The sequence below is a fragment of the Orcinus orca genome, chromosome 13, assembly GCF_937001465.1.
Source record: "Orcinus orca chromosome 13, mOrcOrc1.1, whole genome shotgun sequence".
NCBI classification, from domain to species: Eukaryota; Metazoa; Chordata; class Mammalia; order Artiodactyla; family Delphinidae; genus Orcinus; species Orcinus orca.
Window position 1 is genome coordinate 7,626,586 of NC_064571.1, and position 16,538 is coordinate 7,643,123.

A 16,538-nucleotide genomic window follows, 5' to 3' on the forward strand; every position below is an offset into this window, starting at 1 on the left:
CCTCCATCCCATGTGGAGAAGCTGGTCAGAATGCCTCCCAGACATTGTTGCCAGAAACTTGGCCTCTGAAATAAGTAGCTGTTGGAGTGGCATGAGAAATGCTGATAGCCTGCCTCTCCTGGGAATACACTATAGTTCTTGACTGAGTACTGAGGGGAGAGGGAGCATTGTTTTTAGCTGCACCCACCTGGAGTGGAATTTCCATCGTGCTGAGCTGGGTGTGGGGAGAGAGGGTCATACTTCAGATGCCACGGACTTTTCCTGTTTTCTCCCAGTTTTAGTTGGTTTTCTTAAAAGTGTTTCTTCATTTACTGTATGTTCTTAAGACCATTTCCAGAGACTATTTAAAGACCATTTAAGGTTGCTTTTTTATAGTTTTCACTACTTTCACTGGTTCTATGGAGCTGCTCACACTGCCGTGCCAGAAATGGAACCTTATTCTACACAGTTGATATGTTTTCATTTTATTTTATGTCAAAATAATTTTCTGATTACCCTTATATTATTTTGTGGTATTGTTTAATTTTCAGTATTTGGAGATTTTAAAAAAATACCTTTCTAGTTATTGATTTTTCAGTCTTTTACATTTATTGAGACTATGGCTAGCATATGGTCATCTTTCTGGGTTTTCCATGTACACATGAATATAACGTGTATTATTTTGTTGTTGGGTAAAATGTTCTATAAATGTCTATTGGGTCAAGTTCATCAATAGTGTTTTTCAATTCCTATCATTACTGAGTTTCTGTTTACTTGTTCTACCAATTATTGAGAGAAGAGTGTTGAATCTCCAAACATATTTGTGTATTTTTTATTTCAGTTCTGTCATGTTACTTCATGTATTTGAATCTGTGTTATATTACTTCTTAATGAATTCATCTCTTTATCCATTGTAATGCTTCTCATTCTGTAGTATACTACAAGTAAGTAAGTAAGTAATACCTTACTGTAGTATACTACAAGTAAGGTATTAATATAGCCACTTCAGACTTCTTTTAATTATTGTTTGTATGGTATATCTTTTTCCATGCTTTTGTTTTTAATCTTTCTATGTCTTTATGTTTAAAATAGTATTCCTTTAGACAGCATATGGTTGGATCTTGCTTTTTTATCCTGACTTACATCTGTCTTTTAGTTGTCTTTCGGCCATTTATATTTAATGGAATTATTAATATAGTTGTGTGTAAACCTACCATGTTATTGTTTTCTATTTGTCCCACTTATTTTTTGTTTCATTTTCACTCTTTTTCTGCCTTCTTTTGAGTATTTTTTTTTAGTGTTCCATTCTATCTCTATTATGGCCTTATGAGCTGTACATCATTATTTTTTTCTGCTGATTATTCTGGAGTATAGACCATGTATCTTTTTTTTTTTTTTTTTTTTGCGGTATGCGGGCCTCTCACTGTTGTGGCCTCTCCCGCTGCGGAGCACAGGCTCCGGACGCGCAGGCTCAGCGGCCATGGCTCACGGGCCCAGCCGCTCCACGGCATGTGGGATCTTCCCGGACCGGGGCACGAACCCGTGTCCCCTGCATCGGCAGGCGGATTCTCAACCACTGCGCCACCAGGGAAGCCCTAGACCATGTATCTTTTAATTGTCACAGTCTACCTTCAAATAATAGATTACTTCTTAGTACCCCTTTACTTCCCCCTCCCATTCTTTATCCTACTGTTCCTCCATTTTTCTTCTACATATATTGTAAACCCCATAGTACATTATTATTTTAACTTTTAATAGTTATCTTTAAAGAAATTAAAATATGAAAGACATTTTTATTCACCCACATATTTACTATTTCTCATGCTCTTCATTCCTTTGGGGAGATCCAAGTTTTCATCTACTATAATTTTCTTTTTGCTAGAAGAAGTTCCTTTAAACATTTCTTCTAAATAAAGTAACAAATAGAAAAAAATTTAACAAAAAGTAAGTAAAATAAAATAAAGTGGTAAGAGCTAAGTTCTTTTCAACTGAGGGGGAAAAAACCCGTTTTTTGTAGTACGTTGGCATTGAATTCTCTCAGGTATTGTTTGTTTTAAAAAGTATTTATTTCACCCTCATTTCTGAAGAACCTCTTTTTTTTACATGTCTTTTATGTGTTTATTTTCCTTACACACTTCCTACCCCACTGCTGATTGGTTTGGCAGTTATATGTTCTCAGTCTCTTCTTTTGGTAGTTAAAATTGTAATATGCATACTTAACAAAGTCTGTTGTTAGTATCTCCAACCTTTCTCCTAAACAATAATATATGGTCCTGAGAAAATTTGAATACTGAGCATAAAACTACTGCTTACTAGATCTTGTGCCCTCTCTCTTATTTTCTCTTTCACACAAACACACATACACCAATCTTTTATGATACTGTTGTGTACTATTTTAGTTCCACCTTGTTTTTATATTCTTAAAAATAAATCATTACTATTGTTCTTATTCTTTGTCAATCCTTATTTGTATCTACCCATATGTGTACAGAATCCTTCATTCATCGTTGCTTCTTTTTTTTGTCATGAATATATTAAAAATCATCTGCTTTAATCACTGTAAATAACTCTTGCTCAAAGAACCTTATAAATAATTGGTATGCTTGTTTCAATATCAGTGTTGTTTGTTTTTGTCATTGTTATATGACAATATTGCTATCCTTGATCCTAAAACCTTGTGATCAAATCCAGGAGGGTTGACTTTAGGTGATATTAAGGGCAATAGTGATCAGGGCCAAGAGTTTGGTATAAAACATGCTCAACCCAATTCTAAAAATCCAGTTCTCTGCAGAACTTTGGTAAAATATACTTAGCAGAATATATGTTACTGAAATTTGGGATTTCCTAAGGATACATTTTTCACTTTTTCTAAAAGGAAAACATTTTTGAAGACATTTAATATGTGTTCACATGTCTGAGTAAATTCATTTATATATTAAAACTTGTTCAAGTGTAAGGAAAAGAGATCTACTCCAGCTAGTTCAAGAAAACAGGAGTTATTGTAAAAACACAAGCGGAACATGTGGGAGAAAGGATTTCATGGGAACTCTTAAGTCCTAAATCTGCCAGGAATGGAGACTAGAGGATCGTTTTGTGATAGAAAGTAGCTCTCAAGACCTCCACAACCCAGCCAGAAAACGTTCATCTTTCCTGTTGTGCTTCACTGTGAATTTCAGGGAGGTGCATCTGCTTCTACAGAAGGACTCTGAGTTATCATTGGCATGGAACAAACATTATGTTAAAGTTTAGAATTGTGTATGGCAGGGTAAAGTCAGACTCCAAAATTGGGTGAAGCCAGACCAAAGTTTTCAGCTTCTTACAGAAGACATTTTTTTTTCTCTATCCAGAGACTAGGTCAAGATAAACTTTTGGTTGTCTCTTTGTGAGGTTGAGTGAATTTTTTTTTCCTGGAGCCTCCTTTCAAGGGTCCCAGATTATATGGAGATCTCAATTCCAACTCTCCATTAGTCCTAAATTCTTGTCTCCTAGTCTTACTTGAGTGTGTTAAGCCATTTGCCATTACTGGGTCTTCCAACCCCCAACTCTTAGCTTCAGACCTGCTCATTTGCTCCTTGCTCTGGTTTTGTTTTCTCTGTTTTTGGCATGTGAGAATTTCTCTTTCTTACCTGCAAGTTCAACTATGAACTGCAAAAATAATTTTTTATTCTGTTTTATCCAGATTTTCCTCTTAGCTTAATCAGCTATTTTACTAGAACCTGAAACGTCCAAAGCATTCTTCTCAAAACACAAAACCGATCACATAACCTACTCTGTAAGATCTGTCAATTGTAATAAAGACCTGAATTTTACATGGCTTACTAGGCTCTATTTTGTAAATTATGTACCTTTTCAACTGCACCTCCTATCACTCTTCCCTGTAGTCTCTGGGCTCTAGCCATACTAGCCTTCTCTTTGCTCTTGCTTTGCACTTAGCATCCTCTGATTTGAAAAGCCACCCTCCCCCAACACACTGTATATCTACTCACTCTTCAGATCTCAGTTCAAGTGTCATTTACTTAGAGAAGACTTTCCTGATTTCCCCGATCCCATCAGTCTAGGTCACTTTCCTGTGTTCTACACTTTTTTCTCTAGAAATATTTGCTCAATATATATTTACATATTCATGTGTATGATTATTTTATTAATGCATGATTCCCCCATAGTCTGGAAACTTCATGAGAGCAGAGACCATTTTGCTTATCATTGGATATGCATCAAGGCACATTGACTGGAACATAGAATATACTCAATAAGTATGGAATGGATGGGCGGGTGGGTGGATGGATGGATAGAAGGTTGTTTGAAGAATGAGTGAGAAATTGAGTGAGTGAGGAAGGAAGGGAGGCAGAAAGGTAGGAGTGAATTGTGGCCAAATAACTTATTCTAGGAGCAATTTTTTGTGCATTGTACTTGTAAAAACGCTTGTAAAAGCAGAAACATTTCTTTATTTGTCTCTCAGTTCTGTTAGTCTCACATAATAGCAAATACTCTGTAGGTGGCAGTGCACTTACATAAGACATTTTTCTGAAAAAAAAAGGGGCGGTTTGTGGAATTATCTTGAACATTTGAAAGCATTTATATAACTTGACTCTCATATTACAGTTTTAAAGACATGCTCTTATTTTCCATAATGTGGATGTGTTCTTGATTTATACTTGCCCGGAGTCTTTTTCCCTCAGAGGTATTAGTAAGTGCTAGAGAGTTATCAGCTCTCGTTTTATGATATTATGATCCATATCAGCATGCCATTCAAGAATTAGAAAATGGGTATTGTGAATGAAACAGTAGACAATGTTTTGTCTTTAACAATAATAATATTTATACTGTAGAATAATTGGAACTATGGCAAATATAGACAGAACTACAGGCCAAACGTGTATATCTCAACTAACTTTGGGGATGAGACTTTTCAATTGTTTTCTAAATACATTGAAAAGAATGACCAGGGACGTCTCTGGTGGCATAGTGGTTAAGAATCTGCCTGCCAATACAGGGGACACGGGTTCAATCCCTGGTCCTGGAAGATTCCACATGCCGCGGAGCAACTAAGCCCGTGCGCCACAACTACTGAGCCGGTGTGCTGCAACTACTGAAGCCCGTGTGCCTAGAGCCCGTGCTCCGCAACAAGAGAAGCCACTGCAGTGAGAAGCCCGCGCACTGCAATGAAGAGTAGCCCCCTCTCACCACAACTAGAGAAAGCCCGTGTGCAGCAACGAAGGCCCAACGCAGCCAAAAATAAATAACTTTATTTAAAAAAAAAAAAAAAAGAACGACCAGTTGACCACTTTACTCCTGGATTTTATATATAGAAATTTGAAGCCCAAATTTATCTTTCCCAGAATGTTTTGTGCACATACTATTGCCACCTATATCATCTAAAGTTCCTTATAATCTAAAAGTACTATCATTAAAATATTTGCCCCACTTTGTTTTCCATGCTGTAGGTTTTTTTCAAGTTAAAAAAATACATATATATAATAATTTTGTCCTTGCAGCACTTAAATGCAGAACGGTCTTACAAGTCTCAGATTGCTACTTTACATAAGTCTGTTGTAAAGATGGAAGAGGAGCTTCAGAAGGTTCAGTTTGAAAAAGTGTCTGCCCTTGCAGACTTGTCTTCCACAAGGGAACTTTGCATTAAACTTGACTCAAGCAAAGAACTTCTTAATCGACAGCTGATTGCTAAAGATCAAGAAATAGAAATGGTATGTATTATGTTTTTAAATGGTTCTTTTAATATTACTATAAAATTACCACCATTTTCAAAAAATGAACTATTTTTTAATAAAATATTACATCAAGCCATGCCTTTCAACTTTAGATTTTATTTTTAAAGTCCAAGAAATTAATTTATGCTGTGTTCCAAACAACTCAAGACCATAACAGAAGCTCTTCCTTTGAGTGTGTAATTTGCATTTACTTTTAGCCAAAAGAAGTATAAAACACATTGACATATCAATCAGCAAAGAACCATGAGGCTGAGGTTTATCTAGCAAAATAATAACTTTAATGATATCCTTTTAAGCAAAATTTACTATTTGGCTGAGTTCTTTTAAACTGTAATTCACTTGACTGTGTCTACCACGTGCCTGACATTGTGCTTGCCACTGTGAATATAATGTTCAAAAGATACAGTCCCCTGCCCTCAAGGGCCTCCTGGTATTGACATACAAATTATTTGGGGTGAATATTTTACTAGTAAGGAATACTCAAGTTTTCAGAGAGGGAATTCCTTTTTGGCCTATGGGTGTCAGAGAGGAGTTCACAAGGGCAAACTACTGAACTCGGAAGTGATGAGGCATCCCATTCAGAGGGAACAACCACTTAGGCAATGGTCTGAAGTTATAACTAAATTCTTGAGTGAGTAGTAAGTCATTTGCAATGGCCAGGTGGCTGAGATGCATCTGGAAAAATAGATGGAGCCTGAATCCTGAAGGGATATGTATTCAAGTTGCATAGTATAATTGAAATGTCAACACATTTTGGTTATATGTTGATACACATACACAAATACACCATAACCAAAAGGATTAGTAATCTTTAAGCTTTAAAATTATTACCCTTAGCAGAACTAAATATAAAATCGATAATGATTTATATTTATTTTTTAATCTTTTAAGGATGTTTACTACAGGTTTTGTTGCTTACTTACTAGTCTTTAAATATTTTTTCTCTTATTGTGTTAAAATACATATAACCTTTACCATCTTAACCATTTTAAAGTTCAGTGGTTTTCACATTGTTTTGCAGCCATCACCACCGTCCATGACCATAACTTCTTTCATCTTATAAATCTGAAACTCTATACCTATTAAACAATAACTCCCCGTTCTCTCCTCCCTGCAGCCCCTGGCAACCACCATTATATTTTCTGTCTTGGTGATTTTGACTACTCTAAGTAACTCACATAAGTGGAATCATACGTATTTGTCTTTGGGAGGCTGACTTATTTCACTTAGCATAATGTCCTTAAGGTTCATCTATGTTGTAGCATATTGCAGAATTTCTTTCCTTTTTTTTTAATACATCTTTATTGCAGTATAATTGCTTCATAATACTGTGTAAGTTTCTGTTGCACAGCAAAGCGAATCAGCCATATGCATACACATGTCCCCATATCCCCTCCCTCTTGAGCCTCCTTCCCATCCTCCCTATCCCAACCCTCTAGGTCATCGCAAAGCACCGAGCCGATCTCCCTGTGCTATGCTGCTGCTTCCCACCAACTATTGTACATTCAGTAGTGTATATATGTCAATGCTACTCTCACTTTGCCCCAGCTTTGCCCTCCCACCCCATGTCCTCACGTCCATTCTCTATGTCTGCCTCTTTTTTCCTTCCCTGCAACTAGGTTCATCAGTACCATTTTATTTTATTTTTTTAGGTTCCATATATATGCGTTAGTGTATGGTATTTGTTTTTCTCTTTCTGACTTACTTCACTCTGTATGACAGACTCTAGGTCCATCCACCTCACTACAAATAACTCATTTTCGTTTCTTTTTATGGCTGAGTAATATTCCATTGTATATATGTGTCACATCTTCTTTATCCATTCATCTGTTGATGGACCCTTAGGCTGGTTCCATGTCCTGGCTATTGTAAATAGAGCTGCAGTGAACATTGTGGTACATGACTCTTTTTGAATTCTGGTTTTCTCAGGGTATATGCCCAGTAGTGGGATTGCTGGGTCATATGGTAGTTCTACTTTTAGTTTTTTAAGGAACCTCCATATTGTTCTCCATAGTGGTTGTATCAGTTTACATTCCCACCAACAGTGCAGGAGGGTTCCCTTTTCACCACACCCTTTCCAGCATTTAATGTTTCTGGATTTGTTGATAATGGCCATTCTGATCCATGTGAGGAGATACCTCATAGTGGTTTTGATTTGCATTTCTCTAATAATTAGTGATGTTGAGCATCTTTTCATGTGCCTCTTGGCCATCTGTATGTTTTCCTTGGTGAAATGTCTATTTAGTTGTTCTGCCCATTTTTTAACTGGATTGTTTGTTTTTTTGATATTGAGCTGCATGAGCTATTTGTATATTTTGGAGATTAATCCTTTGTCTGTTGTTTCATTTGCAAATATTTTCTCCCATTCTGAGGGTTGTCTTTTTGTCTTGTTTATGGTTTCCTTTGCTGTGCAAAAGATTTTAAGTTTAATTAAGTCCCATTTGTTTATTTTTGTTTTTATTTCTGTTACTCTAGGAGGTGGGGTGAAAAAGATCTTGCTGTGGTTTATGTCAAAGAGTGTTTTTCCTATGTTTTCCTCTAAGAGTTTTATAGTGTCTGGTCTTACATTTAGGTCTTTAATCCATTTGGAGTTTATTTTTCTGTTTGGTGTTAGGGAATGTTCTAATTTCATTCTTTTACATGTAGCTGTCCAGTTTTCCCAGCACCACTTATTGAAGAGGCTGTCTTTTCTCCATTGTATGTTCTTGCCTCCTTTGTTGTAAATTAGGTGACCATATGTGCGTGGGTTTATCTCTGGGCATTCTGTCCTGTACCATTGATCTATATTTCTGTTTTTGTGCCAGTACCATAGTGTCTTGATTACTGTAGCTTTATGGTATAGTTTGAAGTTGGGGAGCCTGATTCCTCCAACTCTGTTTTTCTTTCTCAAGATTGCTTTGGCTATTCAGGGTCTTTTGTGTTTCCATATGAATTGTAAAATTTTTTGTTCTAATTCTGTGAAGAATGCCATTGGTAGTTTGATAGGGATTGCATTGAATCTGTAGATTGCTTTGGGTAGTATAGTCATTTTCACAGTATTGATTCTTCCAATCCAAGAACATGGTATATTTCTCCATCTGTTTATGTTATCTTTGATTTCTTTCATTGGTGTTTTACAGTTTTCTGAGTACAAGTCTTTCGCCTCCTTAGGCAGGTTTATTCCTAGGTATTTTATTCTTTTTGTTGCAATGGTAAATGGGAGTGTTTCCTTAATTTCTCTTTCTGATTTTTCGTTGTTGGTGTATAGGAATGCCAGAGATTTCTGTGCATTAATTTTGTATTCTGCAACCTTACCAAATACATTGATTACTTCTAGTAGTTTTCTGATGGCATCTCTAGTATTTTCTATGTATAGTATCATATCATCAGCAAACAGTGACAGTTTTACTTCTTCTTTTTCCAATTTGTATTCCTTTTATTTCTTTTTCTTCTCTGATTGCTATAGCTAGGACTTCCAAAACTATGTTGAATAAGAGTGGTGAGAGTGGACATCCTTGTCTTTTTCCTGATCTTAGTGGAAATGCTTTCAGTTTTTCACCATTGAGTATGATGCTTGCTGTGCATTTGTCACATATGGCCTTTATTATGTTGAGGTAGGTTCCCTCTATGCCCATTTCCTGCAGAGTTTTTATCATAAATGGGTGTTGAATTTTGTCAAAATCTTTTTCTGCATCTATTGAGATGATCATATGGTTTTATTCCTTAATTTGTTATTGTGGTATATCACATTGATTGATTTGCATATACTGAAGAATCCTTGCATCCCTGGGATAAATCCCACTTGATCATGGTATATGATCCTTTTAATGTGCTGTTGGATTCTGTTTGCTAGTATTTTGTTCAAGATTTTTGCATCTATATTCATCAGTGATATTGGTCTATAATTTTCTTTTTTTGTTATATCTTTTTCTGGTTTTGGTATCAGGGTGATGGTGGCTTCATAGAATGAATTTGGGAGTGTTTCTCCCTCTGCAATTTTTTGGAAGAGTTTGAGAAGGATGGGTGTTAGCTCTTCTCTAAATGTTTGATAGAATTCACCTGTGAAGCCCCCGGTCCTGGACTTTTGTTTGTTGGAAGATTTTTAATTACGGTTTCAATTTCATTACTTGTGATAGGTCTGTTTTTGTTTTCTAATTCTTCCTGGTTCAGTCTTGGAAAATTGTACCTTTCCAAGAATTTGTCCATTTCTTCATGGTTGTCCATTTTATTGGCATATAGTTGTTTGTAATAGTCTCTTATAATCCTTTGTACTTCTGCAGTGTCAGTTGTGATTTCTCCTCTTTCTTTTCTAATTTTATCTGTTTGTGTCCTCACCCTGTTTTTCTTGATGAGTCAGGCTAAGGGTTTATCAATTTTGTTTTTCTTCTCAAAGAACCAACTTTTAGTTTTATTGATCTTTGCTATTGTTTTCTTTGTTTCTATTTCATTTATTTCAGCTCTGATCTTTATGATTTCTTTCCTGCCACTGACTTTGGGTTTTCTTTGTTCTTTTTTCTCTAGTTGTTTCAAGGGTAGGGTTAGATTGTTCATTTGAGATTTTTCTTGTTTCTTGAGGTGAGATTGAATTGCTATAACCTTCCCTTTTAGAATTGCTTTTGCTGCATCCCATAGGTTTTGGGTCGTCATGTTTTCATTGTCATTTGTTTCTAGGTATTTTTTTATTTCTTCTTCGATTTCTTCAGTGATCTCTTGGTTATTTAGTAGTGCACTGTTTAGCCTCATGTATTAGTGTTTCTTTACAGATTTTTTCCTGTAATTGATTTCCAATCTCATAGCATTGTGGTCAGAAAAAGATGCTTGATACAACTTCAATTTTCTTTAATTTTCTGAGGCTTGATTTGTGACCCAAGATGTGATCTATCCTGGAGAATGTTCCATGTGCACTTGAGAAGAAAGTGTATTCTGCCACTTTTGGGTGGAATGTTCTATAAATATCAGTGAGATCTAGCTGGGCTATTGTGTTATTTAAAGCTTGTGTTTCCTTATTTATTTTCATTTTGGATGATCTGTCCATTGGTGTAAGTGGCGTGTTAATGTCCCCTACTATTACTGTGTTACTATCGATTTCTCCTTTCATGGTTGTTTGCATTTGCCTTATGTATTGAGGTGCTCCTATGTTGGGTGCATAAACATTTATAATTGTTATATCTTATTCTTGGATTGATCCTTTGATCATTATGTAGTGCCCCTCCTTATCTCTTGTAACAGTCTTTATTTTAAAGTCTACTTTATCTGATATGAGTATTGCTACTCCAGCTTTCCTTTGATTTCCATTTGCATGGAATATCTTTTTCCATGTGTTCACTTTCAGTCTGTATGTGTCCCTAGGTTTGAAGTGGGTCTCTTGTAGACAGCATATATATGGGTCTTGTTTTTGTATCCATCAGCCAGTCTGTGTCTTTTAGTTGGGGCATTTAATCCATTTACATTCAAGGTTATCATCGATATGTATGTTCCTATTACCATTTTCTTAATTGTTTTGGGTTTGTTTTTGTGGGGTTTTTTCTTTTGTGTTTCCCGCCTAGAGAAGTTTCTTTAGCATTCGTTTTAAAGCTGGTTTGGTGGTGCTGAATTCTCTCAGCTTTTGCTTGTCTGAAAAGCTTTTGACTTCTCCATCGAATCTGAATGAGATCCTTGCTGGGTAGAGTAATCTTGGTTGTAGGTTTTTCTCTTTCATCACTTTAAATATATCCTGCTACTCCCTTCTGGCCTGCAGAATTTCTGCTGAAAAATCAGCTGATAACCTTATGGGGATTCCTTTGTATGTTATTTTTTGGTTTTCCCTTGCTGCTTTTAATATTTTTTCTTTGAATTTAATTTTTGTTAGTTTGAATAATATGTGTCTTGGTGTGTTTTTCCTAGGGTTTATCCTGTAGGGGGCTCTCTATGCTTCCTGGATTTTGGTGACTATTTCCTTTCCCATGTTAGGGAAGTTTTCGACTATAATCTCTTCAAATATTTTCTCAGACCCTTTCTTTTCGTATTCTTCTTCTGGGACCCCTATAATTCAAATGTTGGTGTGTTTAGTGTTGTCCCAGAGGTCTCTGAGACTGTCCTCAATTCTTTTCATTCTTTTTTCTTTATTCTGCTCCTCTGCAGTTATTTCCACCATTTTGTCATCCAGCTCACTTATTCGTTCTTCTGCCTCTGTTATTCTGTTATTGATTCCTTCTAGTGTATTTTTCATTTCAGTTATTGTATTGTTCATCTCTGTTTGTTTGTTCTTTAGTTCTTCTAGATCTTTGTTAAACATTTCTTGTCTTTTCTCAATCCGTGCCTCCATTCTACTTCCGAGATTCTGAATCATCTTTACTATCATTACTCTGAATTCTTTTTCAGGTAGATTGCCTATTTCCTCTTCATTTATTTGGTCTTGTAGGTTTTTACCTTGCTGCTTCATCTGTGACATACTTTTTGCCGTCTCATTTTTTTTTTTTTTTAATGAGTGGGATTGTGTTCCTGTCTTACTGGTTATTTGGCCTGAGGCTTCCAACACTGGGGTTTGTAGGCTGGGTCTTGGTGCTGAGATGAGGAACTCTGTGAGACCTCACTCTGATGAATATTCCCTGGGGTCTGAGGTTCTCTGTTAGTCCAGTGGTTCAGACTAGGAGCTCCCACCACAGGAGCTTCAGCCTTACCCTGGGCTCGTGAACAAGATCCCTCAAGCCACATGGGGCAGCAAAAAAAAAAAAAAAAAAAAATGAGAGAGAACAATAACAAAGTAAAAAATAAAATTAGACTAGGAAACTAACAGATAGGTTAGAAAGAATATAAAAATAAAAATATAGATGAATCAACAACCAGAAGGTACATCAGTACCCCAATAGTAAAAAAGAGGAGGGAAAAGCAAAAAAAGCGGTGTGGGGAAGACCTTGGCTGTGGAGGGCAGGGCCTAAGCAAGGGTGAGGTTTGGGCAGTGGGTGGGGCCTATGCTTAGGACCCACAGGGCTGGAAAAGACCCTGGGGGCTGTGGGGGGTTGGGGCTTAGGCTCTAGGAACAGAAGAGGCCCAGGCATGCCCCCCACCCCTGGTCTTAGAAGGCAGGAAACCTTACCTGGCAGCCCAGCAGGCTTCCTGGGCTTGAGGGGGTAGGGCAAATGCCCTCCTCTCCTCTCCTGCTCTTCCCGTCTGGGAGGGCCCCTCCCACCTGCCTCTCCTGATCTCCCCGGCCTCCCTCCCTATGTCCCCAGGACCAATGAGGTGTGGGCGGCCTTGGAGGGCAGGGGACCGGCCTGGGAGCTCAGCAGGCTCCCTGGGCCCGAGTGGGCAGGGCAATCATCCTCCACTCCTCTCCTGCTCCTCCTGGATGGCCTCTCCCACCTGCATCTCCTGATCTCTCCAGCCTCCCTGCTATGCCCCCAAGGATGCATGTGGCCTGGATCGGGCTTTGGATAGGGGAAACCAGCTTGGGAGCTCAGCAGGCTCCCCGGCCCTAGTGGGCCAGGCGATGGCCCTCCGCTCCTCTCCCTCTCTTCTGGGAGAGTTCCCCCCACCTGCCTCTCCTGATCTCCCTGGCCTTAGGGGGCACGGATCCTGTCTGTCCTCCACTTCTCCTCCCCCCTCAGTCCCCCTACATCCTACTGGTTCACTTTGGGGTTCCTCCCATCTCCTTGGGTGTCAGAGTCCCCCACCAGCGGCCAGCAGGCACCCTAGTTGTGGGGAGAAGCTAACTCCACGTCTTCCCACACTGCCATCTTGACTCCACCCTCTCTTTCCTTTTTAAGGCTGAACAATATTCCATTGTGTGAATATACCACAGTTTGCTTATTTATTTGTCAGTTTGTGGACACTTGGGTTGCTTCCATGTTTTAGCTATTGTGAATAATGCTGCTATAAACATGGGGGTATAAATCTCTCTTCAAGATGCTGCTTTCATTTTGTTTGGGTCTCTACCCAGAAGTTGGATTTCTGGATCATATGGTAATCATATGGTAATTCTATTTTTAATTTTTTGAGGAATCTCCATACTGTTTTCCAAAGCAGCTGTACCATTTTACATTCCCACTGACAGTGCACAAGTGTTCCAATTTCTCTACATCCTTGCCAACACTTGTTTTTCAGCCTTTCTTTCTCTCTTTCTCTTTCTTTCTTTCTTCCTTTCTTTCTCTCTCTCTCTACCCCCCTCCCTCCCTCCCTTCTTCCCCCAACCTCTCTCTCTCTTTTGCTAATAACTATCCAGATGGGTGTGAAGTCATCAGGCTAATTCTCATAGTATTTTTAAATACTCCTGACATAAATTTTTTTGCCTTAGAATTTAGTTATTTATATATTTATGTTTATCCCCATAATAAGCTGTATTTCAAGTGCAAGAACTATCTTATTTATCTTTGTATTTCTTCAGCTGTACTATGCATATAAGGGACAGTCAAATAATTTTTCTAAGTTAAACTTTTGATTTTGAGATAATTGTAGATTCACATGCAATTATAAGAAACTATACAAAGAAATGTTGTGTCTCCTTTACCTGGCCTCCCCCAATGGTAACATCTTGCAAAACCATAGTATAATATCTCAACCAGGCTTTTGACATTGTTTCAGGCAAGATATGGAACATTTCTATCACAGGACCCATCATGTTGCCCTTTTTTAGCGCTATCTACTCCCCTCCTATCCACAACCTCTCCTTAACCCCTGGAAACAAACAGCTAATCTGTTCCCCACTTGTACATTTTGTCACTTCAAGAATGTTGTATAGATAATAGAATCATACGATGTGTAAACTTTTGGGATTGGATTTTTTCACTCAGCATAATTCTCTGAAGATTCATCCAGGTTGTTGCATATATTAGTGGTTCACTCCTGTAATGTAGTTTGTTTAATCATTCATCCTTTGAAGGACATCTGTTATTTCCAGTTTGGAGAGAGAGAGATAGAGAGAGAGACAGAGAGAGAGAGAGAGAAAGACAGAGAGAGAGAGAGAAATTAAAGACCCAAATAAAAGGAAAGACATCCCACATCCATGGATCAGAAGACTTAACACGGTTAAAATGGCAGTACTACCCCAAATTGGTCTACAAATTCAATACAATGCGTATTAGAATGCCAGCTGGCTTCCTCATTGAAACTGACAAGATGACATAAAATTAATATGGAAGTGCAAGTGACCCAGAATAGCCAAAACAATCTTGAAAAAGAAGAACAAAGTCAGAGCACTTCCCAATGTCAAAACTGTCTATAGTAATCAAGACAGTGTAGTACTAGCATAAGGAAAGATATATAGGTCAGTGGAACAGAATTGAGAGTCCAGAAATAAACTCTTACATTTGTGGTGAAGTGATTTCCAAAAAATTGGTAGCAATACAATTTAATGGGGGAAGAATAGTCTTTTCAACAAATGCTACTGGGACAACTAAACATCTACATGGAGAAGAATGAAGTTGGATTCCTATCACGTACCATATACAAAAATTAAATTCAAATGTTTTATAGGCCTATATGTAAGAGTTAAAATTATAAAACTCTTAAGAAGAGAACATACAAATAAATCTGTGTGACCTTGGGTTAGGTAATGCTTTTTTAGAGTCACATCAAAAGTACAACAGAAGAAAAAATAGATTAGAAGGACTTCATCAAAATAAAAAACTTTTGTGCTGCAAATGATATCAACAAAGTAAAAAGACAATGCACAGAATGGGGAAAACATTTGCAAATCATATATCTAATAAGAGATTTGTATCCAGAGTATATAAAGGACTCTTGCAACTTAGTAATAACCCAACTCAAAAAATGGGGAAAGGATCTCAATAGACATTTCTCTATAGACACTACATAAATGGGCAAAAAGCACACAAGAAAAGATGCTCAACATCATTAATAATCAGAGAAATGCAAAGCAAAACTATACCATTTCATAACCACTAGGATGGCTATAATTTACAAAAGACAATAGCAAATGTTGGCAAAGATGTAGAAAACTTGGAACCCTCATACATTGCTGGTGGGAATGTAAAATAGGCCTCTTTGGAAAACATTTTGGCAGTTCCTCAAAATGTGAAAAAATAGGATTACCGTAAAGTCCAGAAATCCCACTCCTATTTATCAAAGAAGAATGAAAACATAGGTCCATGTAAAAATGTATACACAAATGTTCTTATCAGCATTATTTATAATAGCCAAAAAGTGTAAATAACTCAAATATTCCTACATCTATGCAAGGGAATATTATTTGGCAATAGAAGTAATGAAGTACTGATACCTGCTAAAACATGGATGACTCTTGAAAACATTACACTAAGTGAAGGAAGCCAGTCCCATAAGACCACACACACATTGTATGATTCCATTTATATGAAATGTTTAAAATAAAGCAGATCATAGAGATAGAAAATAGATTAGGGATTGTCTAGGGCTCGTGCTGGGGTAGGAGTGGGGGAATGACTGCTAATGTGTGCTGGGTTTCATTTGGGGATGATGAAAAAGTTCTCACAATAGGTTGTGAGATTGTGGTATGATCATACAACTCTGTTAATGTACTAAAAACCATTGACTTGTACAATTTAAATGGGCAAGTGGTATGGTATGTGAATTATATTCCAATAAAGCTGTTACCAAAAATGTGACGCTCCATTTTATATTCCTGCCAGCAAGGTATATGAGATTGCCATTGCCCATTTTAATGTTAATCAACACAAAAGCTAAGAAATTTGCCAGTTCGATAAACTACAACATTGGTTCACCTGAAAGAGATTTTGCTCCCCAGGAAACACTTAGCAATGTCTGTAGACATTTCTGACTGTCACAACCAGGGTTGGGGGATGCTGTGGATCTCTGGTAAGTAGAGGCCAGGGATGCCACTAAACATCCTGTAATGCATAGGGCAACTCCCTACCC

The 16,538-nt window shown here is 37.4% G+C and overlaps 1 protein-coding gene across 16 annotated transcripts in view; it reads left to right on the forward strand.

The window, feature by feature from the left end:
- Positions 1 to 16,538, forward strand: part of TSGA10 (testis specific 10) — a 106,069-nt gene that overhangs the window by 80,313 nt on the left and 9,218 nt on the right. For 15 of the 16 annotated variants that reach the window (XM_033401817.2, XM_049696213.1, XM_033401809.2 and 12 more), the window contains one exon: positions 5,475 to 5,684. The exons of the other annotated variant lie outside the window; for it this stretch is intronic. In XM_033401817.2, the coding sequence (XP_033257708.1) occupies positions 5,475 to 5,684 (210 nt within the window). The remainder of the gene's footprint in view (positions 1 to 5,474; positions 5,685 to 16,538) is intronic. 16 annotated transcript variants of the gene reach the window in all.